This window comes from Gymnodraco acuticeps, unplaced genomic scaffold, assembly GCF_902827175.1.
Source record: "Gymnodraco acuticeps unplaced genomic scaffold, fGymAcu1.1, whole genome shotgun sequence".
NCBI lineage: Eukaryota > Metazoa > Chordata > Actinopteri > Perciformes > Bathydraconidae > Gymnodraco > Gymnodraco acuticeps.
The window spans coordinates 1,514,479-1,540,425 of record NW_022989748.1 but is presented as its reverse complement, the minus strand read 5'-3'; the positions used below and the strand labels follow the sequence as shown (position 1 = coordinate 1,540,425).

General features: G+C 44.4%; 1 protein-coding gene across 11 annotated transcripts in view; it reads left to right on the top strand.

Annotated features, from left to right (window-relative positions):
• Positions 1–25,947, top strand: part of LOC117552454 (nuclear factor 1 B-type-like) — a 69,419-nt gene that overhangs the window by 30,994 nt on the left and 12,478 nt on the right. For 3 of the 11 annotated variants that reach the window (XM_034226093.1, XM_034225922.1, XM_034226502.1), the window contains exons 3-10: positions 9,747–9,803; positions 11,548–11,616; positions 14,905–15,025; positions 16,156–16,277; positions 19,382–19,516; positions 19,835–20,019; positions 22,109–22,244; positions 22,890–22,990. In XM_034226093.1, the coding sequence (XP_034081984.1) occupies positions 9,747–9,803; positions 11,548–11,616; positions 14,905–15,025; positions 16,156–16,277; positions 19,382–19,516; positions 19,835–20,019; positions 22,109–22,244; positions 22,890–22,990 (926 nt within the window). The remainder of the gene's footprint in view (positions 1–9,746; positions 9,804–11,547; positions 11,617–14,904; positions 15,026–16,155; positions 16,278–19,381; positions 19,517–19,834; positions 20,020–22,108; positions 22,245–22,889; positions 22,991–25,947) is intronic. The other 8 variants (XM_034226166.1, XM_034226016.1, XM_034226633.1 and 5 more) reach the window with 5 other exon arrangements.

Genomic DNA, 25,947 nt, shown 5'->3' with positions numbered 1-25,947 from the left:
AGCCTCCATCCCCACAGATGCTTTGATTCGGGCCAGCTCCGACTGGGGGCCTCAGTCTCCAAGCTCATTAACAGGAAAGGAGGGGTTTTACTGGCCATGCGGCAGGCAGCCGGCATTTAAACTACCAACAAGCTCCTCCATCGGCCTGCTGCTTCTGAATAGCATACGCCTGAAAGAGTTAAAACATCTTTCTGTCATTACTGCACTATTGGGAGTAGAACGTTCAGAAAGGTGTGGGCATTATTAGAGCCGAGTCTACAATCAGTCTACACCTTGCCAGAAGGTACCGTCCAAATAAAATCCACATGTAGGATTGGGTACACGCAAACATGTGATGTTGTTCCCTTAGGGTTAATGAGCTGATATAAAAACGTAATATTGGATCTTTGGATACCTAATTCAGGGTTTTAGGCTGTATCTGTGGCACTTGTGATACTCGTACCAGTATCAGAACAGTATTGATAACCAGCCCCTCCATATCTGAATATCAGATCAGGAGAAACGATGATGCAGCAGTAGTAAAGAATAAAGCTACATGACTGTTCATTTGCACCTGCCGCTTCATTCCCTACTGGAGTTGTAATGGCAAAAATAAACTGGCTCGACATCTGTTGGCAATGTCAGTAGTCTGTTTTAATGCTTGTAATGACACATTAAACTCTGTGGTTGCTTCTCCTCCATCCCCTTCTCCACCCTATGTCCCGTTCCAGGGGAGCAGTGCCAGCAAAATCGTCTGAATGAGTGCACGCTCTGTTTTCTTTGTCTGTTTTGGGCCAAGATCTGGTCTTAGATGTGGTGGCATTCTATGATCGGATAATTCCTTCCAAGGTGTGTGCGCGCGTGTGTTTGTGTGCGCTTTCCCGCCGCTCGTTTGGCAGAGCCTGGGAAGTGCAAACAGTGGCAATGGGTGGCAGGGATCCTCGGTGGCCTCTCGCCCAGCTGGAGGAGAGCCATTTGCCCTGAGAGGGAGCACCCAGTCGCCCTGGCTCGGCCTGCCGCTCTCGCCAGTGGGAACTCCTCTTGGCTGAGGCCAGACGCCGTCGTGAGCGCTGACAATCATTGACACATCACTGGCTGAGGCCTCAGACACATTACACAGGCCTCAAATGAACTGACTTTGGCAGAAAAAGTATGCATTGCTTGTACAATCTGCTTTCATATTTCCACAACATTTTGAGTTATTTTCACAAAGGTCCCTTTTGAATTCAAAGTGGTTTTACAGATTTGATTCTCATTGGAATTTGTACAATGTGTTTGCTTGAGGCCGCCAGGGTCTAAGTGTGCTTGGTGTGAGATAAACATGTAGGTACCATAGCTGTCCCTGACTATGCTCTCTTATCAGCGCAGACCAGAGCACCATCAAATACATTAATAAAACAACATGTTGGCTCAGACTCAACTGAGCGCAGAGATCAGGGAGCATATTTCAGATGTTTTTCAGAAAGGTGCGTTTGAAAATCCAAACTATACAGTATTCATTAACTGGATGTGAGTGTGTGGAAGTTGAAAGAAGGTTGTTGGCTTAAGCCAGTTTTAGCCTCGCTAGTATCACAACCAGGCCGTCCCTGAACTATGATCTGTGGGCCAACGTGTCTCTCTTGGGAGAGTGGGGAATTTCCCAGACCCCTAAACACCCCCGCCATCTCTCATTCCCTCCCCCCCCCCCCCCTCCCCGCAGACCGGTCGAGACGTGCAGGTTTGAACCCTCTCTCTGTGTTTCTGGCCTCCCATGCCCATTGCCACTCAAGCAGCAGGGGTCCTGTGCATTTGTCTCATAATTATCCGACTGGATGGGGGGGTTCTGAAGATGAAAGAGGCGAATCACAGAGCTCCTCTGTCAAAGGTCTGTCTGCCTGACTGGGGGGTTTTGGATCTATCTCCCTTGTCCCCCTCTCTCCCTCGCGCGCCCACCCCACCACCTCTCCTCCTCCATCACACAGCCTTACTTCTCCTGAAGAGCTGCCTCCACAGAGCATAATCGCCGACAGTGAACGCTCGTGCACAGCCCCCCCCTCTACCAGCCTCCCCGCTGATTCATTCACAACTACAAAACTGCAGAAATACCCCCCACCCTCACATCCTGAAAGACTTCAGACTTTTTTTTTTCTCCCCCCCCTCATATGCTCCGCCCACCAACCCATGGGCTAGCCGTCTACCTCACCCGCTTGACCCCCCCCCCCCCTCTCATCCGCCTTCTCCTTTCTCCTCACCACCCTCCCCACCACCACCTTTCTCCTTCTTCTCCTCTTAACTACTGGCTAGGAGTTAATGGACTGTTTTGGCTAGTCTCCAGACGGTGAGTGTCACCTCATTAGCCTATAGCGGCTCGCTCCCAGACTGCTCCTTGTGTGTGTGTGTATGTGTTTGTGTGTGTATGTAGGAGGAGGACTACAACGACGGAATGTCATTGGTCTGTCTCCCCCCCTCCAACCCTCCCACCACACACCCCTCACCCTCTGCCTCTCCCCTTCCCACCACTACAATGAATGAGAAAACATGCATGCATAATTAAATCTATAGTCTCGTCCTCAACGCACCCTCCCTTCCTGCACAGCCGTGCATAAAAAACTGCTCCTGCTTGGAAGTTTGCCACCGTTAAAAAAGAGCGGTGTCTTCCAACCAGAGAGATGTGGCCAACCTTCCACCCTCGTATGGACCTATTCTTTTATATCGAATGGCAGGGTGGCAACAGCGGGCGAATGTAAATGCCACCCGGTCCTGCCAGTCAATTACGCCCCAACAAAGCTAATTGTTTGTTTGGTGCATACCAAAAAGATGCCGGGGCTAGCCATTGATGGGCCCATTGTTTCAGCGCAGATGCAAAGTTCTTTTTCTCACAGGCTAGACTTGACGCTGATTAAACTTGTGAATGATGAGACCACACTTTCGGGAAATCAGCTAATTTATGCGTTCTTTGTAAGTGTAAACTATTTTAAGGCCTACATCTTAGCAATCATTTGAATGATCAGTGAATCTTTTGATATTTTTTCAATACGTCTATTTGATTTTTAGTCCATAAAATGTACTGAAATAGTTAAACACAAATATCCCAATTTACAAGGGAGACAACGTTTGAAACTTCTGCATAATGAATGACTTCAGAAGATCATTGTTGGGGATTGATTTCCCGTCGATTCACTAAGTGATTGTGTGAGCACAAAGAGTTGTGCTAATCTTTTATGGATATATCTGCAACACTTGATGCAATGGATGGCGCCAGGTGCCACAAAGGAGATAAAACATTTGGGCAGCATGCTTGGAGGGTCGGAACAGAAGGAATAAAAAGGGATACTGAAAGAGGAAAAGAAAAACAAAGAGTGTCATAAAACAGCAAAAGGAAAAGCCACATTGTGAGAAAAGGACAAACAGAGAGAGAGTGGGCGGAGGTGGGGACATTAAGTGGGCCGCAGTGTGCTGACTGGAGGCCAGCCTGCTCATTTTTCATGGGACAGATGAGCCACTGTGTGTTGTGTTTGTCTGCTTCACACATGTACAGCCCAGATCAGCTCGCTGCAGGATGCCGGGTGTGTGTGCCCCTGTTTGTGCGCACACTGTATACCAGCCTGTGTGTGTGTGTGTGTGTACACGTCGCACACAGCATCAGACCGCAAGCATTCAGAGCTGCTTTTCATTTTGTGTGTATGCACCGTATAGGCGTCCGTGTAGAGGTGGGTAAACTTTATTTCCCAAATTAAAAGGTGGGGAAGTTGCATTTAGATGGGTTAACCCTCATCTGCATCCTTGGTTTTGTGGTTGTGTATCCCTTTGTGCTCGCCCCGGTTCTTCCTTCTCCTCTCCCGGGCCGGTGTGGCTAATGATCCGTCAGGCCATTCAGTCCCTTGTTCAAGGCCCACTCGCCACTGAATGCGTTCCCTCCCCGTCCACACTGTTTGGTGACCTCAATGAGGAGCCTGTTGTCCTCCCGGCTCGGTTAAAATGCTCTCCTCTTTTCACCGCCGTGAGAGTTTACTGAGGAGAAGGCACAGAGACTCGGCGGAGAATAAGAGGGCCCGCTCTTCATCGGCATTAGTATGCAACGATTAGAAACAAACACACACTGATGATACACACACACAGAGGTGGCAGTGCCCACATCGAGGGATGCACACGCACACAGACAGATACAAGTGAGCTCGGTCACACGCAGTCAACCACACACACAAACACGCACACATACACTGTATGGCTTCTCATTGTTCCCGTCTGGGCTCGGATCCCACTTGATTCCATAAGTCTCAAAACCCTGACAGTCCTACTGTGTGTGTGTGTGTGTGTGTGTGTGTGTGTGTGTGTGTGTGTGTGTGTGTGTGTGTGTGTGTGTGTGTGTGTGTGTGTGTGTGTGTGTGTGTGTGTGTGTGTGTGTGTGTGTGTGTGTGTGTGTGTGTGTGTGTGTGTGTGTGTGTGTGGTGTGTGTGTGTGTGTGTGTGTGTGTGTGTGTGTGTGTGTGTGTGTGTGTGTGTGTGTGTGTGTGTGTGTGTGTGTGTGTGTGTGTGTGTGTGTGTGTGTGTGTGTGTGTGTGTGTGTGTGTGTGTGTGTGTGTGTGTGTGTGTGTGTGTGTGTGTGTGTGTGTGTGTGTGTGTGTGTGTGTGTGTGTGTGCGTGCGCCTGCTCTATTGAACAAGTCTGTGGTGTCTGGCTTAGAGAAAAGAAGGCAAAATGTCATTGTTCTCACAGACGTTTCAACTTTGCCCCTCTCACTTTCTATCTCGCCTTTGAGTGTGTGTGGGTCTGTGTTTGTGTGTGTGTGTAACTCATCCTACTGTACCTGCATTCCCTGTCATTCGATAGGGTAGCTATCCGGATTACCAGGTGCTCCTTTGAGCCAATAAGAAATATTTGCCTTGTTTCAATTATGAGATAATCATTAGAGTGTCACACAGTGTGCAGGCTCCATTGAGGGAACGCAGTCAGAGTTTGTTGAGTGGAATAATGCTTTTCTGTCTGTGCAAAAGTATGACTCATAATGAATAGTAACGGTAGCAAGCGGCATGTACTTTTACTTTTCCTGCAATCTTCCTTGTGAGACAATGCCACCCCAAGATGGCGTCCATTTGGCTGCAGCATTTGTCTTCTCTTCACCCTCTGTGTCAATATCACTTTCCTTTTGGACAGGTCAGGTGCCAACCCTTTGCAGAATACCATGCATGAGTCCGGGTGGGTTGGGGGGGGGGGGCATGCTGAGATACCAGAATTTGGCTCTCATGTGTGTGTGCGGGGAGGGGTCGGCGGCGGGGGGCATCGCCAGTTGGCAGGCTGGCACACAATGGCTGGCACGATAAGATCCTCCCTCTTCTGCGGGCAGATTTCCTCGCCCATATCTTTTGTTTGGCTTGTTTGGGTTGCAGCTCATCCTGATAAAGGCCACTTTGTTTAGACAACAAAGCGCGAGGGAGGCAGAGAAGAGAGAGATAAAGAGACAAAGAGATAGAAAAAGAGAGAGAGGGGGCATTACAAACAAATAAAGGCGGCAAAGGGGGGAGAGCATCGACATACATGGGGACTTTAAAAGAAAGATGTTAAAAAACGAGGAAATTTGAAAAAAGATACACACGTGATAAGACGATATCTCCACATACACACTAAATGGTAGATATACACAGAGGCATGTATGAAAAGAGACAATAGAGGAAGGATACTGTTGCAGATAGTGAGAGAGCCGGTTCTGCTGCTATGGAGCCGCCGAGCAGCGTGAGGTCATCGCCGGAGCTGCCAGTGATAGAAAGCAGGAGCAGAGGAGGACATGGGACAAAGTACACACACATTCCATACGGGCACATGTACGGCCATTTACTGTCAAGACTTGCATGACCCTGCGCTTCACACACATATTTTTCTGTGTGTGTGCAAGCAAGAACAAACTGGTCTCCTGCAGCAGGAAGGGAAAGAAAAGCAGGAGGACACTGAGCAGAAAGTCTGCCCGGCCACATCAAATATTTACTCAGGAGCAGCTGTATTGTCGAAACATTACGCATTGGAGCTGCTCCGTAATTAGGTCGATATTTTCTCCCTCTCTCAGTTTCCCTACTTCTCCGGGAGTCCACCCCTCTCCTCCACACTCCCCTCCCCTCACCTCCCGAGGCTGCTGAAATGCGTCTTGGCTCGGGACCCATGCCTCTGGCAGCCAGAGTGCTATACATGTGCACAGAACCCCGCTCTGCATAAAATGGCTGCCAGACAGGCTTCTCCTCCTGAAATGTCGACAGCGGTATGCATCTGCAGGGTGTGTGTGTGTGTGTTGCGCGTGCGCACTGTTTTTTTGTGGAGGATATCTGTACGTGTCTGCAAGTGTTTGCGGGCAAGGAACGTGCACCGCCGCTGTCAGAAAAAAAAAAAGTTTCCCAAACTATGTGGCTAATTTAATCCACGCTGTGTGTGTGTGTGTGTGTGTGTTCCGCAATTTAGTGGGAACAGAATCGGTATGATGCCAAAATATGAGAGGGTGGGTTAGGGAGAGAGTGTGTGCGAGTGTTTTAGTGATTATAAAAGCCAGGCGAGTAACACACTTGGGCGTGGAGGAACCTCACAAGCACTGAAAAAACTTTTCTTGCAGAGCCAGATTTCTGTTGCCATTACACCTAATTGCCCTAATCGTTACAGTGGTATGATAAGTATCCCACCGGACAAGAAGGTGTAAGAACTCGTGGACAAAATACCCACAAGCCCACACTTTTTTTCTTGCCGAGTAACAGCAGATAATGTGATTCATACGTGGCCCTGTTTTTTCACTTCCTTCATGAATCGGTTTGTTTATTTAAACAAGTGGCAGGGACGGAGGGTGCCAAAAATGTTGTTTGGAAAAGGGCCGTGTGTGTATGTGCGTGTTTATGTATGTGTGTGTGTGAGAGAAGGCGTGTGTGTATGTGGTGTCTGGCCCTGTGATCCAGGCCTGCCAAGCTCCCGGGGCAAAGCCCAGCCTCCTCGACCGCAACTGTTTATTTACAGGTTACACTACTGTTTATTTGAAGACTATCGGATTGGCTAGGGCTTTGCACAGGACACCTTTTAGATACAGATACCAGGCTCCGAATACCCCGCTTCTTTACTTTATTCAAACCACTTTCTGAAGTGCATTTTTTTATTTAACTGCACTTAAATCCAGCTTTTTACAACCCAGAATTATCTTTCTTGGACCTGTTTGTGCTTTTAATTGAGGCTTTATTGAAATACCTGTTGAGTGACGGTGTGAAATAAAGTGTTCAGCAGATATAATCAGCACCCTTGCGGCCTGATAAATGTGCGCGCACTGATCTAAACGATTGTAATCAGGCTGAAAGAAGATGAAGGAGCGTGGAGCTGCCCTTCCCGGGTCAAAGGTAAAATGTAATGCAATAGGGGCGGTGTTTCCAGGCCTGGCAGATGCGCCATATGCTCGCGTCCCACCTTGAGTCATCCAGGTGGTCTCTCCTGGTGCGACAGTGGGGCCTCATGCTGGAAGATGCTGCCTGGGATCTCTAATTGCCACCACCATCTGCTCTTTTTGTCATGTCAGCCCTCGGAGTATGAGAGAAACCAAACCAAAGACACGAAACTCCGATCCGATCTAAACGAACCCTCTCCCACCTCCCTCTCTCCCCTCACCACCTTCTCCGGCGTTTACCTCATCCCCACTCTCTGGTTGCTCTTTTCTCTCCTCTGGCTCCTTTCTTCCCCGCTCAGCAGTTTCTCAGGGCGCGAGCGTAGACTTGGCAGTCGTAACGAGACTGATGGATGACTCTGAAAGTGGCATGGGGAGGGGGGCGGAGACGGAGAAGACAGGAGACAAGGCCACTGAGCTCCGTGCAATCACTTTATGGACATGTGCTGTGCCAAATCCACACTACCGTCCGCTCGCCCACAAAAGCTCCTTTACATACTGTGTGTGTGTGTGTGTGTGTGTGTGTGTGTGTGTGTGTGTGTGTGTGTGTGTGTGTGTGTGTGTGTGTGTGTGTGTGTGTGTGTGTGTGTGTGTGTGTGTGTGTGTGTGTGTGTGTGTGTGTGTGTGTGTGTGTGTGTTGTGTGTGTGTGTGTGGTGTGTGTGTGTGTGTGTGTGTGTGTGTGTGTGTGTGTGTGTGTGTGTGTGTGTGTGTGTGTGTGTGTGTGTGTGTGTGGTGTGTGTGTACTGTAGGGGTCAACTTAATAGAATAGTTGCTTATTTCTGCAAGGCAAACTTTCCTGAGAATAGACAATGATGTCAACAGTTAACAATTTGTATTACTGGTATGATGATCTGAAAACGTATGTCATTGGCCGATGATTGACTTCATCTAATGCTAAGATGAATGCCAATCAGTCTGTTGTTCCAGCTTCTCAAACTTGAATATTTGACGCTCTTTTCATGTTAATAATTTAATAATGAGGTTTTAAACGTTTTGAATGAGCAATTTTACAATGTCACCTTGAGTTCTTGGACATTTTTCATCACTTTGGCATTTCTGAGGACTCAGAAACAATCACAAATTGAGTTATCAGTAGCTGCAGCTCTAACTAACTGTGTGCAAATGAGATTTACCAGAGATCCATAAAACGACGTGTTGCAAAAGCATTTGTCTGGCTTGTGTTTTTAGGAATCAGAGCACGGATTGTGCGACGGTAACTTTTAACTCCACTCTTACATATAAGCATACTGAAGAGGGGGATTTTTTTTTCTTCTTAACGTATGGTCCCGTTCCCTCCCTACTTTGTCATTGTTGAGCTTCGGCCAAGAACATTCTGTTTTTGCAGGGCTGTTTAATAGTCAAATTTAGGAGAGGGGGAACGAGAGAGAGAGACACAGAGAGAGAACAAGAATAAATCTTTCAACTTTGTTCTCCTCCATCTACCCCCCCCCCCCTCCTCTTCTTTCCTTCTCTCTGTAACGCTGCTCATGAGGGCTGCGGCAGGAAAAAGGGGGTGTTGATGCACGGCGAGGGTATCTGAGTTCACTTTCTCCAGCTTCTTATCTGGGCTCTCGTATTTAAGGCGTAGATGATAATCTCCCTGCTGCTTCTCATTGGCGTGTGGGGGCTTCGGCCGTCATTACGGGGGTCCACGCAGACTGTTTGGCACGGCAGCATTTCGGTGTGTGATTGTGAGGCCTTGATATGTTGGGGTTATTCTTTCCAACATACAACAGCAAGTTGATGTCTCCCAACGCTTGCTGTTGTTTGATGGGGGAGGAACTGCTGAGGAAAAGACGTCAGTCCGGGCCGACTCATACCAATGCCGGTGGAAAGAATTCCACTCATGTTTCCTTGTGTTCCCCCGCCCCTCCTGTCCTCTCTCCACGTTCTGTGCTCGTACCTTGCACAGCGGGACCGAACACATTCTGCGTCCCCCCCCCCCTTCCAACACCCTCTCGGCCCCTTTGAAAAATTACCCAGAGGTCTGCCGGTAAAAACTTTTTAGCTATCGAGTGTCAGACAGAGAGCTTTTTTTCTTCCCATTAATGATAATGCTGTTCAAACAAAACTGTCTTGTTTAATGCACAGTGGGTATGCTCGCCTGGTAGATAAGGAAAACATTAAGACACCCAGGAAGCCCTGAAATGCACTTTGTCTTGTTGGAAAAAAGTGATTTCTTCTTTTTAAACAACCTCAGGGAGGATTAGTAGGTCAAAGGTGTTTGACAAACTGTAAAAAAGAGAGATCAAATACATTTCTAAAATACTTCAACCAGGTTATCTTGGGAAACAAATCAATGCTGACAAGAGAACCGTGTTTCAGTAAGATGGCATGTTATTGTCCTCTTGCTTTACTAAGCCCCCCTCCTCATCTCTCTGTGTGTTTGCAGACTCGCAGCAGTCAGGAAGTCCCAGTAACAATGAGCAAGGCAAGAACCCTCTTCCAGGTATGTACAGTACCAGCCCTCCTCCCTCCTGTCATCGCTCTATTGTTCCCGGCAGCTCGCCCTATGCACACCACAACTTACCTTCTTTAAATAAAGCAGCAAAACCCTCACTTAACAAAAACAATCAAGAGAAACTGTACTGTACTGCCTTAGGTGCTTTCCACACCATGTGATCCAACAACAACCATAGACAAACGGCAATTTGTAAAAGCACAAAACCAGCTCATTCTGATTAAGTCAATTCATCTGCAAAAAATGGACCATTCAGAAAATTGACACACTTGTTGTAAATAATCAGATATAAGTGATTTTTTGACTTCTGTGTGACATCCGCTGGCTAAGGACGTAGCTTAACTTTAAATGGAGCGAGGAGAAATAACACGGATGATTACATTTGAAGCGTCATCATCCTGAAGGCCAAGAAACTAAAGAGTGAAAAGTTTACAGCACATTGCACCTTTGGCTGGTAGCTGAGTGTGTCATGTTGAAGCAGCTGCCAAGAATACTCTCTCACAGCGACGCTGTTGTTCCCCGCACTGACCTGCGCTCTGTCGTCACAATATTGGAATGAAAAGAGTTTGAGAAGTATAATTAGTTGTCTACCTCAAGAGCAGGTTCTGCCGATACAGGTGCCAAGGAAAACATGTTAGCGAGCCAATGACTCAGGGCTTGGAGGCCCCTCAGCAGTGGCACCGCTCTGGAGGCATGAGGCTTTGTAGGTGCCAATGGAGCCGCCCGCCTATCTCTCTGGCACTGCCACACCGACTTTGGCACCGCATCAAAGCAGAGCCAGAAGTCATTTGGGTGTCAATAACTTGTCTGACTGTTTGACTTGACTTGCAGCCTCTGATGAGTGTCACTGGTCATACAAGAGATGCTTCAACACAATATACATTATCATTCTTTGGGCTGTGTGAGGAAAACAAATCTTTAATTTGTTTCCAAAGCGCCTTCCAAAGCTTACATTGGATTACATTACCGAGTAACTAAGCTTTAATGTAAACACTGCAGCAAACGGCTCTTTAAGGTGGATATTTGTTGATGGGATAGTGTATCTAAGTCCACTGACGGTTGTTAAGTTTTGCTTGTGTATTTGATTAAATAAGCGGCGCCTGCCTCCCTCACTGGTTTCCTCTCAGCAGCAGTGTCAACACCTCCCCCCCCTCACACACACCTGTCCTGTCACTCTGTACTGTACTGCTGCGCACCACACTGTCACTTTAAACACTTAAAAACAGGCACAGTAACTAAATTTGTTGTTCCGTAAAACACATTGAAGTCCATAAAACTCATGGTAGTAATAATAAAGACGACGATAAAGAAAAGCATGAAACTACTGATGAACTGATTTTATTTTTACTATCAGTATGACTGAGTCCCTGTGTGTCATGATCTATAACTGTGTATTTGTCTGTGACGAATTGATGACTTCATATACCTCTTGCTTTAAAATGTTAAATATATTTATATAAATATAGGATTTTGTTTATTGGTTTCAGTCTCAATGTGGTCTGTTTCCATGTTTGACTACTTAAGGTTATGCTTAAGGGAAAAGTGTGGTTAAATAAGTATTTTGTTTACTTCAGTGTTTAAAAAAAAGAGGGTTTATAGATATATTGATCACTGTGTTGAGTTCACATTCAAAGAAATATGTGGCATGGAGGATAAATCATCAACTCTTAATTTTGTATATATTTGAGTATAATAATAATAATGATTGCATGAATTGTGTTTGTTTCTACAGTCTACTTGGAGGACAGCTTCATCAAATCAGGAGTCTTCAGTGTTGCAGAGCTGGTGCGAGTGTCCAGAAGTAAGTACACAGTTATTATTTGTTGTTTATAAGTGTTTAGCCTGCGCACACAGGTGTTTTCAGGTATTGTGTTCCTTGCCACTGATTCCCCCTCGGCTCACATTGAAGCTGGGCGGAGCTACGAGCGAATCGCGCGAGGAGAACAAAGTCTATGTACTGACAAGAATGCCGAGGGTGTTAGTTTCCCTGCCCTAACAGGTGCAAGCCAGATCATATGAGTCAGGGAGATGTCAATCAAACACAGTCTGTACACACCCACAGGGGTCTAATCAGGTCACAGAGAAACGTTTAATCTTTTCTTTTAATTAAATCCAGACTGAAAGTGTTTTTATTTGTACAGAATATGTAGCTAACAGCTTTTCTACAAACCTGTGTATATTTACTGAACTACTGTGCTGTAACACTGCACTGGCAGATCCAGTTTGTCCAGTCTGTTGACTGCGCAGCCGTCTGTGTGAGCCTGTGTGCATCTGTACAGACACGTCCACGAGACGGTTGTTCTCGCAGCAGTTCTCTCCTCTCCAAGGGCCCCCGAGGTGGCGTTTTTCCTGTGCTTCAGAACATGCCTGCGGTGCACAAAGTCTCCAGTCACCCCCAATAACTTGTGTTTAAGAGAAGCATACCTGTCTGTGTGTTAAAGTCTATTCCAGTCCCATAGTGTGAGTCCTGTTTAGTGCAGAAACTCTGAAGTGCAGCTCAACTAAATGCCAGTCTACACCACAGACTATTACATTAGATTTACCCGACCCGAGTTAGGTTTGTGCCAATCTTATGGTGCTTTTTTAAATTGAGTTATTTTAAAGGTAATATTCTGTAGTGTCCAGACTTTGGTATGTGCTGTGCTGCCATTAACCGCATTATAACCAATGAAGTTATTGACAGAATAAGATTCAAACTAACAAAATATTACAATAAGAGGGTCATAAAAAAAATCATATGCATAATGCTTTGTTCTAAAAATCAATATCCTGCTGTTCTGCTGGTTTCAATAATGACTGAATGACTGGCTTATTCATATTTGTTTTGCTGTTTGCTATTTTTCCACAATCTGTTTAATATTTATGACAATGGCAATTCTTACTATTTTGAACACCAAATTATTAGTCCAAAAAAGACATTAGCTGATGAAAATACTTGATAGTTTTGGCCCTAAAGTGATGACCAAAATCGTCCAAATCCTCAACTCTCCTGTGCTCAATTACCCTCAAACATCCAAAAATAAAGACTAATAAATATTCCCTGTTCCCGGGTTTTTTTACATGGGAAATCCTCATTGTAGTCAATTGGCGTTTCACATGTTTATGGCTGCAGAACAGCACTCTGTATCTAAAGCTGACCTTGTTGTGTGTCTACCTGCCGTATCAAAGTGTCTCCGCTGCTGCAGCTAGACCAGGTCGTCCTACTGCTCCCATACATCATGCTCTGAAAGGCGGAACCTGCTCCTTTTCCATGCTCAGACTGAATACCCTTTAAAGCCCGTGTTTTTGTTTAGTGTTTAATTCGCCCCCTGACCAGATGGCCGCCGCGCTGCCATGCCTGCTCTCATGTGACCGAGCCCCTGTTTTTCACTGAAGCCGACTGAAGTGGAGCTGGAATTTTAAAAAGGTCGACGGACACAGAGGAATTGTCACTCACTCAGCCGGTCACTCCCTGGGAAGACATCTAAGCAGCCGCTCGTCCGTCAGCGCGCTCCTCTCCGGACTCTCCGAGACGTTCTTTGAAGTCCATCAAAGGCGCTCCGCGGTTCAAGGCTGCCTCGCAATCCAGCCTTTCGGCGAGGACACTCATTAATGCAACAGGAGCCTCCACTGCGAGATATTTAGTCAGTGTGGACAAGCGCAGGCAAATAAATCTGTTGATGTGAATGTGTGGAGACAGTAGTGATGAAGCATTGTGTGGCAGGTTATTTGCACCATCATTTGCTGCTAGAAAGTCATAGCAGGGCAGCCAAGTGGCAAAAGCCGAGCCAAGAAGTGAGAAGGCTGCACACACAGAGATGTTTGGGGTTATCCTCTCCTCGAGTAAAAAAAACAATGGTGGTGTGTTCAGCGCTGGCCGGATGCATTCTTCCACAGACAGCTCAGTGTGGTGGCAGCGGGTGGGGGCCTCTGCCAGGGCCGCAGTGGGCTGCCAGGGCGGAGGCTGGCGGAGGGATCGTGCCAGTGGTGAACCTCAGACCACAACAGACGGCGCCACACACTCCATCCTCTCATCGACTCCAAACCAAGCGAGCGCCGGAGCTGCAGGCCACACAGACACACAGGGAGAGGGGATGGTGCTGAACTCCTTTTGTTCTGTAAACACGGGCCCGGCCTCCCTTGAAACAATATCCCTCACCTTGACCGCAGTGAGAAAAACAACACTTTCACCGCTGTAAATCACTCTGCGGGGGAAACCTCTGAGTTTTAGATCGGAGAGAATACAAGTGAAGGAGCTGTTGATGATTTGGTTTTCACACCAAGCTCATGCTACCTTTGATTTAAACCGCAAAATGTCAATCAGTGTTTCCCAAAACCCAAGATGCAGCCTTAAATGTCTTGTTTTGTTCACAAACATATTCAGTTTACTGTCACAGAGGTGTAAAGAAAGCGAACGATCTTTTTACTTTTTTAATGTATCTGTTAAACAGGCGATTAATCTAATAGCTTACAACTAATCAATGAATCTTCCCATATGTACTGTTGATGCATCACACATTACTATAATAAGGAACAAATGGCCTGTTGTGATCAGTGTGTCTTCCATAAATAAGACTTGACTCTTTTTTTTCTCTCCATATATCACGTGTTTATGTTTTATTTTATTTTTTAAATAGCCAAATTCTAAACAATGTATAAGCATATTTGTACTTAACACAATATTAAAAATCGTGCTTTTGCATGAGTCTTTGTGGAGACACTCAGATCTGTCAACCAAACCATTGATCGGTCTGAAAACTCTTAGAAGGGATGGTTGAATAAGTTGCTATCAAGCCAAGGACAGCTGCAGTGACAGAAAACTTTGGATAGAAGATGTCCCTCCTGCTCGGGGACGCGGTGACTTGTGAATCGGAGAGCTCAGCAGAAACGCTCGTGATGGTCAGACAGTTAAATGTGAAATCGGGAGAGCTTAATTTGATACATAGCCTCTAAACACAGAGCGTCAATAACAGTCAGTCAAGCCGTTGTGGTGCAATTAATTGTGCAATTAATTGTGCGTCTCTAGATGCAAAGTAAAGACAACAGTGCTGACACAGAAGTCCTTCTCCGCAGTGATTACATACTAACTGTCCCTCTTTGTCCTCTGCAGTGCCCATCATACACGGCGCTGCGGTGAACTTCTCCATGACCGACATGCCCAGCCAGCCCTACTACCACGACCTGAACTCCAGCGTGGGGCTGCACCGCTCCCTGTCCTCCCCGCCCGGCAGGTCAGTCACAGCAGCAAAGCTTTTTAAAAGTTAGGAGGAAAAACTCCCATAATAACTCATAGCAGTGTTTATTACAGCTATATTGGGAAACGACCAGTTTCCAATTTATTTTCCTTATCCTTTTATTCTGTCTTATTCATTATAAACAAGCAATAAAGTATTCTATTAGGCAGCTTTGGCTCAGGGGTAACATGATTGTCCTCTATTCTGATGGTCGGTGGTTCGATTCCCAGTCCCTGCAGTCAAAAGTTATCTTCAAATGTCTCCTTATAGTGTGCTACCCTGAACAGATGGTACCTTTTTTATATTGTAGCCTCGGACTATTAATGAATGTGTGTGATTGGGTTAATGCTGATTTGTATATGTAAAAGTGCTTTAATGTCACAAAGACTGGTGGTGCTTTATAAATATTAATTACATAATATACATATTTAATTACCATTGTATTCTACAACCAACACAGCATTGGACACACTAAACATATAAACTCATCAGTCAGTGACAGCATTGTTGCAAATCAACAGTACTGAATTATTTCATCATTTTCCAGAACAAATATAAGAAAAACGTTCAAACTATGACAAAGCTAACATTTAGTCAACCCAAAGCTTGTCATTACTGATAATCCATCCTAAAGCTGGGCTGAAAATCCCCCAATCTGCTCACATTTATTTTGAGCGTGTGTTGTCAACAAATCAGGGACCACCTGTAAAAACCTGAACACATCTTGGGCTTCACAGTTTCAGTTATTTTCAGAATCAGAAATCCTTTATTCCTTTCCATAATTACAACAGCTCAAAAATAGTGCAGATTAAGTTGAGAGAATAGATTTACATATTTAAAAAACAACAAAGTAGGCAGACATTATTAATAATAAAAAACATAATAAGTAAAAAAGAAATAGCACATAATTACACCATGATAAAAAAACTAAGTAGCAGTATATTTATACTGTACAAAGTTTTATATTTACACACATAGATGAGTATGGCCACACAAAGACAGTAAGCAGCACTTTTCATCAGTCATGGTTTGTTTCTGTTATAATGTATGATTTGTGTTAGACGCCATCTTGCAATCTTGAAACAATGAAGTCAACACTGAAATATCAACTCCTCCTTGTCCCACAGCAAAAGGCCCAAAACGGTGAACATGGATGAGAACATGGACACGAGCCCGACGGGACCCGACTTCTACTCATCACCCAGCTCTCCAGCCAGCAGTCGGGCCAACTGGCACGACAGAGACGGAGGTGAACTTTTTTTTTGTTACGTTTAAGCTCATTTATTTACTTAAGGGAGTTTTGACAGGCTGTATCACATTCATACAGTAACACAAACATTCAGAGCCCTTTCGCACAGCAGCATGTTGACAGATATTAATGAGGGATAGGAACGCATTATCTGCTTCACCATCAACACATGCAAATAGATTTGATCAAAGAGAACACCTCGCGCTGTCTTTTAACAGCAGCTGAACTGTCTTTAGCTCTCTGCCTTGTCATGAGCTACTGTACATCAATGCCGCCACCCCTTCCTCTGCGGATGAACTGCATCTGGTTTCTCTGCACATGAACCCGCTCAACTCTTAAAATACATGCCATGACAGAGATAGCCCCAGGCTTCAGCACTCGTATAAATGTTTAAACCCATTTGAACCGCTGTCTGAATGTAAATCTGTATTCTCTCGCACCTGTCGCTCACACAAAGGAAACATTGGATCCCACAACACACGGTCCGTCCCGAGAACACACTGTTCCAGCTGAAATACAACACGTGTCTGAAGAGTAACCCCTGGTTATTTTAAAACTGATCAACTTTACAGAAAAAGTTTTACTTTCATACAGTGGCGGAATACAGAGGAATCATGAAGTATAAGTACTCAAGTACATATTGCCATTTCACTTTTTTCTCCACTTATTTGACAGCTTTAGTTACTTTTAACTTTCAGATTTATAGCTAATAAAGTATATTAATAAACATTAACATGTAATTATAGGTTAAAATACCAACCTGCTGTATATCATGTTATTAAAATGAGCTTGAACTCTCCCAGCTGTCCCAACATTAATAATCATAACCCAGTAATTTAATATACATCATTCTCAAAAGGACTACCAAGCACAAAAAGTACTTTAACTTTTTGTACTTTAACTATATTTTGCGGCCATTACTTTTGTACTTTAATATTGCTATTGTTGCCTAAGTAAAAACAGATTTCTTTATACAAATCCCTTGAACACCATGTGATTTTTTAGAGAAATCCCTATTTATAACCCTGATGCAGAGCTCTTCAGGGCGAACGTGTCAGGTGACGTCTCATCAGGAAGTCATGATACACATCTTGGCTGAACTTGAGAGAAATTCCCCATCAGGGAAGTTTTGACGCCAACTGTGAGGACTAGTGAGAAGGGAATAAGAAATAAAGCTCATCTAATGAGCTCACACACAGGGCTTACTAGATTTGAGAAAAGGTAGAGATGCAGAGAAAACAAGCCGTCCTGCATGTGAGAGAGAGACCCTCGCGGGACGGCTCGCACGTCTCATTACGTCGTCTCCTGGTGCAGAGCAGAGCCCGTCACCCTTTTTAATTAAGGCCTCACTGTCCCGTGTTTCCGGATCATTCCCACTCTCTGCTGACTTCTCTCCACACTCTGCTAACCACACTCAATTTCACCAATGTAAGAATTAAAATATTCTACCACATTTATCTTCCAATCCTTTTAAATTGTAATGTAATAAGTACGAAGGCTGAGAGGAAAACACCAGCTGATTCACATATCGCTGCGTTGGAACCACAGCCCATTGTGGGAACATGAAAATGCAGCACAAGGCCTGTGTGTATCGCTCTGTGTAAACTTAGACGCTCTGGGGCGAGGAGAAAGGGAAAGCAGTGGGTAGGAAACTCTCCAAAGACACCCATTATTCTGTCAAGAGAGAATAAATGAGAAGTGGGGCGATATTAAACCCATATGAGGCCTCCTCCAAGCGCCAAGTGGTCACTTCTCTCACATGTGATCGTTCAGGAGGAAGGAGTAGTTTCTCTCGTGGATTTCTAGGTACACATTTAAAATGAAATTAACCATTGAAAGTTTAAACAGTTTTTATTTAAAGTGTTTCATTTCTGGTTATTAATCGACCGGTTTAATTTCCTGAGGCAGAGCAGCCCCAGGATTTAATTAGCACAACAGAGAGAAAATAGCTGAACACCTCCACCGCAGAAAATAGTTTTATACACGGAAACATTAAGCAGTGATATCAATCTTCGGGAGGTATTTCTCCCTCTGACACAAAAATGAAAGCACTTAAGCTTGTATCCTCTTCCAACCTCAGAGTGGGAAATCCCCCAGAATTCCTGCCACCTTTCTCTGGAAATGAGAGACTCTTCCCGTCACTCGAGTGGTTCCTTCCCTGTTTTTGGGAGGAGAGAGCGGTTAACAATGCCTCAGAAATAGGGTTTATTTGACTTCTTTCGGGGAGGAAAAAGATGGATGATTTGAAAGTTATACACCCCAGGAATCTGTGACAGAGCAGAAAAGCTCTTGATGAATGTTCCTAAAAGAAGCAGCGTCTATTTGTTATCACGTTCTCCTCAGACGCCGAGTCTCACCACGGAAAATTGAAAACCGCACATCTGTGACAGCAGCATATTGCTCATGAAAGTGAGGAGCAGCAGTAATAAGCAACATTTGAAGAGTTTGTGTGCATTCTTTCAGTCTGTAAAGCTAAACAAATATTACATATCATGTATTTGGGATTGTTCACGGGGAATCACAGTAGCTTGTCAGAAACCGTGTAAGGCCGAGGCGAGCAGATGTTTCAGTGTAATGTTCTGTACAGGATTGCGAAATTTACTAAATCCTATTTGAGCGACCGGCTGCTTTACTGAGCATCAGATCTCTGGATTTAATTGTCTGCTTAGACGTGACAAAAGCCCAGTTTCCACAGGACTCATATTTCTTGGGGATGTCCAGATTTGTAAGGACTTCCGAGATAATGACAGATTTAGACTGTTTGTGGAGTTTGTCATTTTCAAAATATACCATTGGTTACACTTATTCCTTGTCATTTCTGCTTGATATTAACCTAAATTCACTTTTTGACATGTAACTCCAGGGACATTTTGATTAATTCCCAGCAGCACACAAAATATGTTTCTCTTAGTGCACCAGTAAAGTCATTCTATTTATTTTTTAATGTGAGACACAACACAGAAGTTCCTCTCATCTTGTCCTTTGCGAATTGCTCCAGAAAGGATCAAACACCTTGAATTTGAATAATAAATAAGCCAGATTTTGCGACCTTGAGCGTGCATTCATGTGTTTTTGCGCGTCCTCGTGTGTGTGTTTCCCACCAGCAGACATGTCCTCTCCCACCATGAAGAAGCCAGAGAAGCCGCTGTTCAGCCCCACCTCCCCGCAGGACTCCTCGCCACGACTCAGCACTTTCCCTCAGCCTCATCACCCCGGCCTCACAGGTGTAGGACACAGTGGTGAGTTCCTGCTGACTCCTGAAAACCTGAACCGTTGACTTTAATTCAATATATTGTGTCAACACATTTCACACAACTGCATTAGGTTGGTTGAAAGCAATAATATTAAGTTGAACCGACTATTTAGTATGAATCTTACTGTTTTCATCTAACCTAATACAGTTATGTGAAATCTGTTGACATAATATATTTAATTAAATTCAGTTTTCAGTGATTTCTTTCCTCCAGCGCTGTGGATATAATCTATGTTCATTGACCCTCTCAGATCAATGCTTTGTCTTAGCTCCATCTCACACACTGGATCTCCCTCTCTTGCAGTTATATCGACGAGGAGCCCCCCCCCACACTCGCCCCTGCAGTTCTCGGCCTCGGCGATCCTGCCCCCGGCGCCATCGCCCTACTTCTCGCACACCACCATCCGCTACCCGCCCCACCTCAACCCCTCCGATCCCCTGAAGAGCTACGTGCCGTCATACGACCCGTCCAGCCCGCAGAGCAACCAGGTCAGCCCTTTTTTCTTTTTATTCCTTGTTGTTGTTGTTGTGAGTGTGAAGCCAGTGTGTAGTCCAGAAGTCTTTGGCAAGCGTGTCCTGGCCTCGAGTCGTCCTTTGTTATCTCGTTGGGCTCGGTTCCCATCTGAACTGAGAGAAATTACAGCATGCATGTGTCATTATTTCATTACTGCCTCATTGCACTGTTTGCAAGTACAGACACATCATCCTGTTTTCTGAAACATGCTCCTGGTCATTCATTATGTCATTAAAATGAGGTGTTTCAAAAAAAAAAAACAGCTTTGTCTCGGGGCAGAAAACCTAAAAGATAATAATTATAAATCCCAAATGAGACATTTTAATCCCTTAAGCTGACCACAATTTGATAATATTTGTCCATTTATTGAGCACTTTGCTGCATGTGGGGAAATAATATTGGTCAGTAACCTATAATTACAATAGCCTTCATAACTAATTGGGAATAATTCAATCATAGTTAAATTAAACTACTTTCCATTTTGCAGGCAACCCCAAAGTGACCTTTGCGGAGCACTTCATGTGACAGAGAAGCATTTATATATATTCTGCTTGATATAACGCTCAGGAAAAAGGTTACAGTACACTTGTTGTCTCCATAAAAAAAAGTCAACCAAACTATTGCATTCTCACGTGACGTACAAAAGTGTATCTGGACATTATAGTAAATCAAATAGCTTAGGGCCCTTTATGAATTCTCTCACAAACACTGGTCGCAGTGTGGAGAGAGAGAGCAGGCGTCTCTGTAGATGAGAGAGCCGTGTGATATTTATGTGAGTTTTATATCCCCGCTGTTCTCACTGTAAACAAAGGCCTCGTAGACGGCTCCATCTCCAGAGCAGGGAGCGGGTTACAGGGCTGGGGGGGGGGGGGGGGGCAGCGGAGGGGGTGGGGGCTGTTACTCGAGAGAAAAACCGCGGGGAATGATAAAGGTTGTAAATATTTGCCGTTGCCGGGGCCCGGCTCTTGTGCAGAATTAACTGGCCCTCTGCTGGGGTGCTGGAGGGGAGGGGAGGGGGGGGGGGATAGTGAGGTTGGTTTCAGTAGGGAAGACCAGTTGGGGTAGGAGGGAGGGAGGGGGGGAGGCTCAGCAAATAACACAGCGCTTATAATCCCATGGACGAGTGCCAGGATGTTTTTATGCTTGCTTTAACGCAGATTATATTACACTCTAATTAAACATTCTATTCACATCCAAGGGAACCCTGTGGACACAATTCTCCTGCAGAAAGGCCTGTTTGAGTTTTGAACCCGGGGCGGCCCTGAAATGAACGCCCCAGACAGTCTCCAGCCGCCTGAAAGAGTAGCTCCCACTAGCTTCCTTTCTTCCCTTTTCTCTCCATATATATACTTGCACATTCACGCCATTGTAGCTCTGAAGCGCGCGCTCTCTTTTCATGCCCGACTCCTCCTAAATTCCATTTATGAGCGCCATTAAAATCATTGTTTGAAATCATGTAGGAAATCCATCGTCAGTGACTGAGGATCTATTGTTGCTCACGCCCCCCGAAGTTTTAGTAATAACTGTGACAACGCAACGACTAGAAGTAAAACATATTTTCTTCAGACGGAGCGCTAAGTGTAAAAGCAGTGCACGCACCTTTTGTTGTTGATTTGAGAGCAGACACAGCAGTTAGGAGGAGTTAAACCCCCCCTCTATGAAAAAGGACATGTTTGTTTAGTGCTAACCGTTTTGGAAAAGTGCAGTTTGTTGCATTCTTGTTTTGTTTAATTGAGATCTGCCCAACTGCATATTTACAAGCCAAGACAAGCTTGTAAACATGAGTCACAGTCAGTTTGCCTGTCTTCACATGGGGTTTTGGTGGCGGAAAAAACAAATGCACTTTTTGCTTAAATGTATGTTTCCTGTTAAAACGATTTCAGTTTCTGGCTGATATTAATATTTGCCGATATATTTATACCAAACAAAAACAAAAGCAGATAACTTCCAGATGTGGATCGAACCCTTCCACATATGTTTGGCATTAACCTCTCTTAAGTCTGAAAGAAAAAATCTGGGTCTTTGCTAAAATATGTTTTGTTTTTTCTCCCCCCCCCCCTACAGCCTAACAGCAGCGGTCAGGTGGGGAAAGTCCCGGGACACTTCACCCCGGTCCTGGCCCCCTCCCCGCACCACGGTGCAGTCAGACCCGTCTCCCTCTCCATGCCGGACACTAAGCCCATCACCACGTCAACAGAAGGTGACTACCGACAATACATGTGTGCACAGGGTTCATACAAGTCATGACAATTAGGAAAATGTTTGATTTTATAATTGTTCTCATGGTTAGGAACATGCTTGAATTCCAATACAGTCCTTAAATATGCATAATCTGCTGTTCCATCTACTAAATATAATGTTTTGAATGGAATCATCTTTTTGGGGTCCCACAACAAAAAAACATTCAAATCAAGTAAGCAAAGTAAATATGAACAACTGGTCAAATAAACAAAGTAACAAATATATATTGATTGCGGTCAGTATAACATCTATAAACTTTATTTTTTGCAATTAATAGTAACAATTTAAATATTGTACCCTAAAAGTGCCAACATTATACAAAGGTAGGTGACTAGAGATCAACATTTTTTAAGTGGTGTTTAGTTGGTCTTTTATTATAGGCGATATTCTGAAGTGAAAACGTCCACAGTGTAAAATGCATCGAATATCTAAGTGACTAAATGTCCCAAACTTAAACCCTGTGCACCCCCATCTGCACTGTGCACCCCCACCTGCACTGTGTACCCTTGTGTGTTTGTAGTGTTGACAGATGACTGGCGCTAAGTCACCGTGGATGAATTCCTGAAACGCTAATTGTAATGCAAGCGTGTATTTGTGTTTTTTGTGATGGCATGTTACCCAGGCTACTCAGCCCCTGGCACCCCGACGGCTAACCGGTTCGTCGGCCTGAGCCCCAGAGACCCCGCCTTCCTCCACCAGCAACAGGTGAGAACCCCCCCCCTCCCCTCCCTCCAGCACTCACCTGCTCCTCTTATCCCCTCATTATCTGTCCCCGTCTCCCCCCACATCAGACGTGTTGCCCCCTGTAAAAGCCTGTCGCACTCTGAATGGGATTTTTTGGAAACATTCGACTATCTCGTTAGATAGGCTGAGGTTAAGCAGAGAATTCAACACTAGGATCAAAACGTTTTTCAGAAAAGCATTCATAGCGTTAGGTCATCAAACAAAAGCATGTTGTAGCAGCAATCAAACTTTCTTTGGCTACACCTTCTATGACATGTTATAGAGCATTATAAAAGTACCTAACATCTGCTTAAAACTCCATCATTTGAGATGAACGCACTCATAAATACCCATCATGTCTTATAACAATAATTATAATACATTCATATGAGGCATTTTATCTAGTAATTCATAACTGCTGCTCTCTAAATTGCTTTCTTTTGGCGATCCTATAGCTTTAAAACATTATAATAATTGTATTGTATTTAGAAGTGCTTAAAACTGTAATTATACATTGCTGTAAACAGATTAAAACAAAATTAATTGTATGTTTTTAATGCTTTAAAGACATGGGTGTCATAGAAAGTAAAAGTAAAATATATAAATATATAATTGTATTGCTAGATATATCTCAGTATTAATAACATTTTCTAATGCAGTTTTATTTCGAAGAAGCCTTAAATGACCCACAATTCAATAACCTAAGTGTATCTGTTAGCTGAATAGGAGTAGTTCATGTCGCTATTTGTATTGAAAAATGCACTCTGTGAGCAGTTCACATCAGAGATCCACACATCTAAAAACAACAACACTTTCTCGTAAATGTTTATTACAAAGTGTGTGTTAGAGTTGAAATCCTGCATTGAAGGGTTAAAAAAAGGAATCTATTTCCTTCATTTTTTTAAAGAAAGTCAGGAAATCGACTGTCATTGTGCAGCTGCAGATGGATGGGACATGTGGGTGTCTTTGGGAGAGTAATGTGCTCAGCTCTATTTCCTTCGCACTTAAGAAACACACACACACACACACATGTAATCAGCTCAGTCATCTACGGTACACAGCTGAATATTTAGTGTTGGCGTCTCGTGGTTGCCCCAGCAGCGGCCTTAGGGCAGATGTGGTCACCCCGTGTGTGAGTGTGTGTGTGTGTGTGTGTGTGTGTGTGTGTGTGTGTGTGTGTGTGTGTGTGTGTGTGTGTGTGTATGTGTGTGTGTGTGTGTGTTGTGTGTGTGTGTGTGTGTGTGTGTATGTGTGTGTCTGCGAGGGTTACAGTAGGAGTGTTGTGGTGTTGTTGGACGGGAGAGAGTGCTCTCCCGTCCCCCCCCCCCGTCTTATTGAAAGCGCTGGTCTCAGGCCAAGGCTTTTCCAACCACAACTAATTGAATGCATCTGCACGCGGCTACATAATGATCTCTGGGTTTCTCCTCAGCTCGCCTTTTTTTTTTCTCTCTGTCTTTATGTTTCTCTTTCTGCCTTCCTGCTCCCCGTTTTTTCTCAAAATCAGAGAAGGCCTCAAAAAAAAAATATCGGTGGATGGTTGTCAGCAGTCATGGGACGCTTTTATTTCGCTAGGGAAGAGGAGGAAGAGTTACACTGATGTTGTGCAGTTTGTCTTGTAGACCTTCTACTTTTTTGGAGTGAGGCACAAAGTGGTACACAAAACAGAAGCAGTGTGAGCCAAGATCAGAGGGCTAGCAGACACAGATAGAAGTACCCTTTTGCAAAGTACAGGATGATAATCTAATAACACATATTTGTAATTTGCGTCAGGACACAACGTACGTAAAGATATCTTTGGACATTGGGAAAGACGGTGGCTCAAAATGAGAGTAATGACATGCTATATCCAGATGAATAAATGATCCGGTCGGCTTAAGGGACTCTAAACAGTCCTCTCATTGATTCATCATGCTTCTGCTTGTCACAGTTGTTGTTGTTTTCTGTGGTGTGATTTAACGGCCTGAGATCTGGCCCTGCAGAGCGGAGCGGACCGAGCCAAGTCCCTCAGGACCAAACAGCCTCAGCACCAGCACTCTGTCACCGGCTCGCCTGCTGACGGGGGTTTACTGTGTGGGATCTGTGAGGCTTACCCACACTTTGGGTTGTTTAGCCGCAACCGCTGGTTGCTAGGAAAGGAAAAGGCGTTGAGCACATACGGAGGGTTAACGTTTTGTAAAGTTGCATTCCGTCTGTATGAACGATAGCTGCCATGACTTGCAATGCATCTGACTCGGATTTTTTTTTGGAACACACATTGTTTTAATAAAATAACAAACAATTAATATCCCATGATCCTGGCTCAAACTGCCACTACATATCAGCAATGAGTAGTCGGTATCCATAGGTAGACACTCTTTATTGTATTGGTAATCTTTAAAAAAATGTAGCAACAAAAATGCCTTTCATATATATACTTCCCTGGTTTATATCATAAAAAAGTGTTTATTTTCAGATTTTAACTGACAAAACGACAACAAAGACATTTATAGTCATTAATTATGAGAAACTCCTAATGATTTATAGATTTTTTAAATCATTTTTTATCATTTTATAGACCAAACTATTCATCTAGACAATAACAAGCAGATACATCAATAATAACAAATTATTGTTGCCGTCTTAATGAATAACACTCATATTATTTAATTACTATAAATTCATCTTAATAGTCATTTAATACTTTGTTTTAAAGTTTAAAACCCTTTTCAGAACAGTGCCTATTTTAAAATGTGACACCACTAAAACAGAAGTCCCTGGAAACACACTCTGTCACACACACACACACACACACACACACTCACACACACAGTAGGCTTCAAGAATAAAACAAAACAACACCACCACACGCTCCCACACCTGCTCCATGGTTCCCAGGCAGTGAGTGTGTGAAACCCTCCATTCATCCCTCGCCTTGGTTAACCCCTCGAGGGAATGCCAGC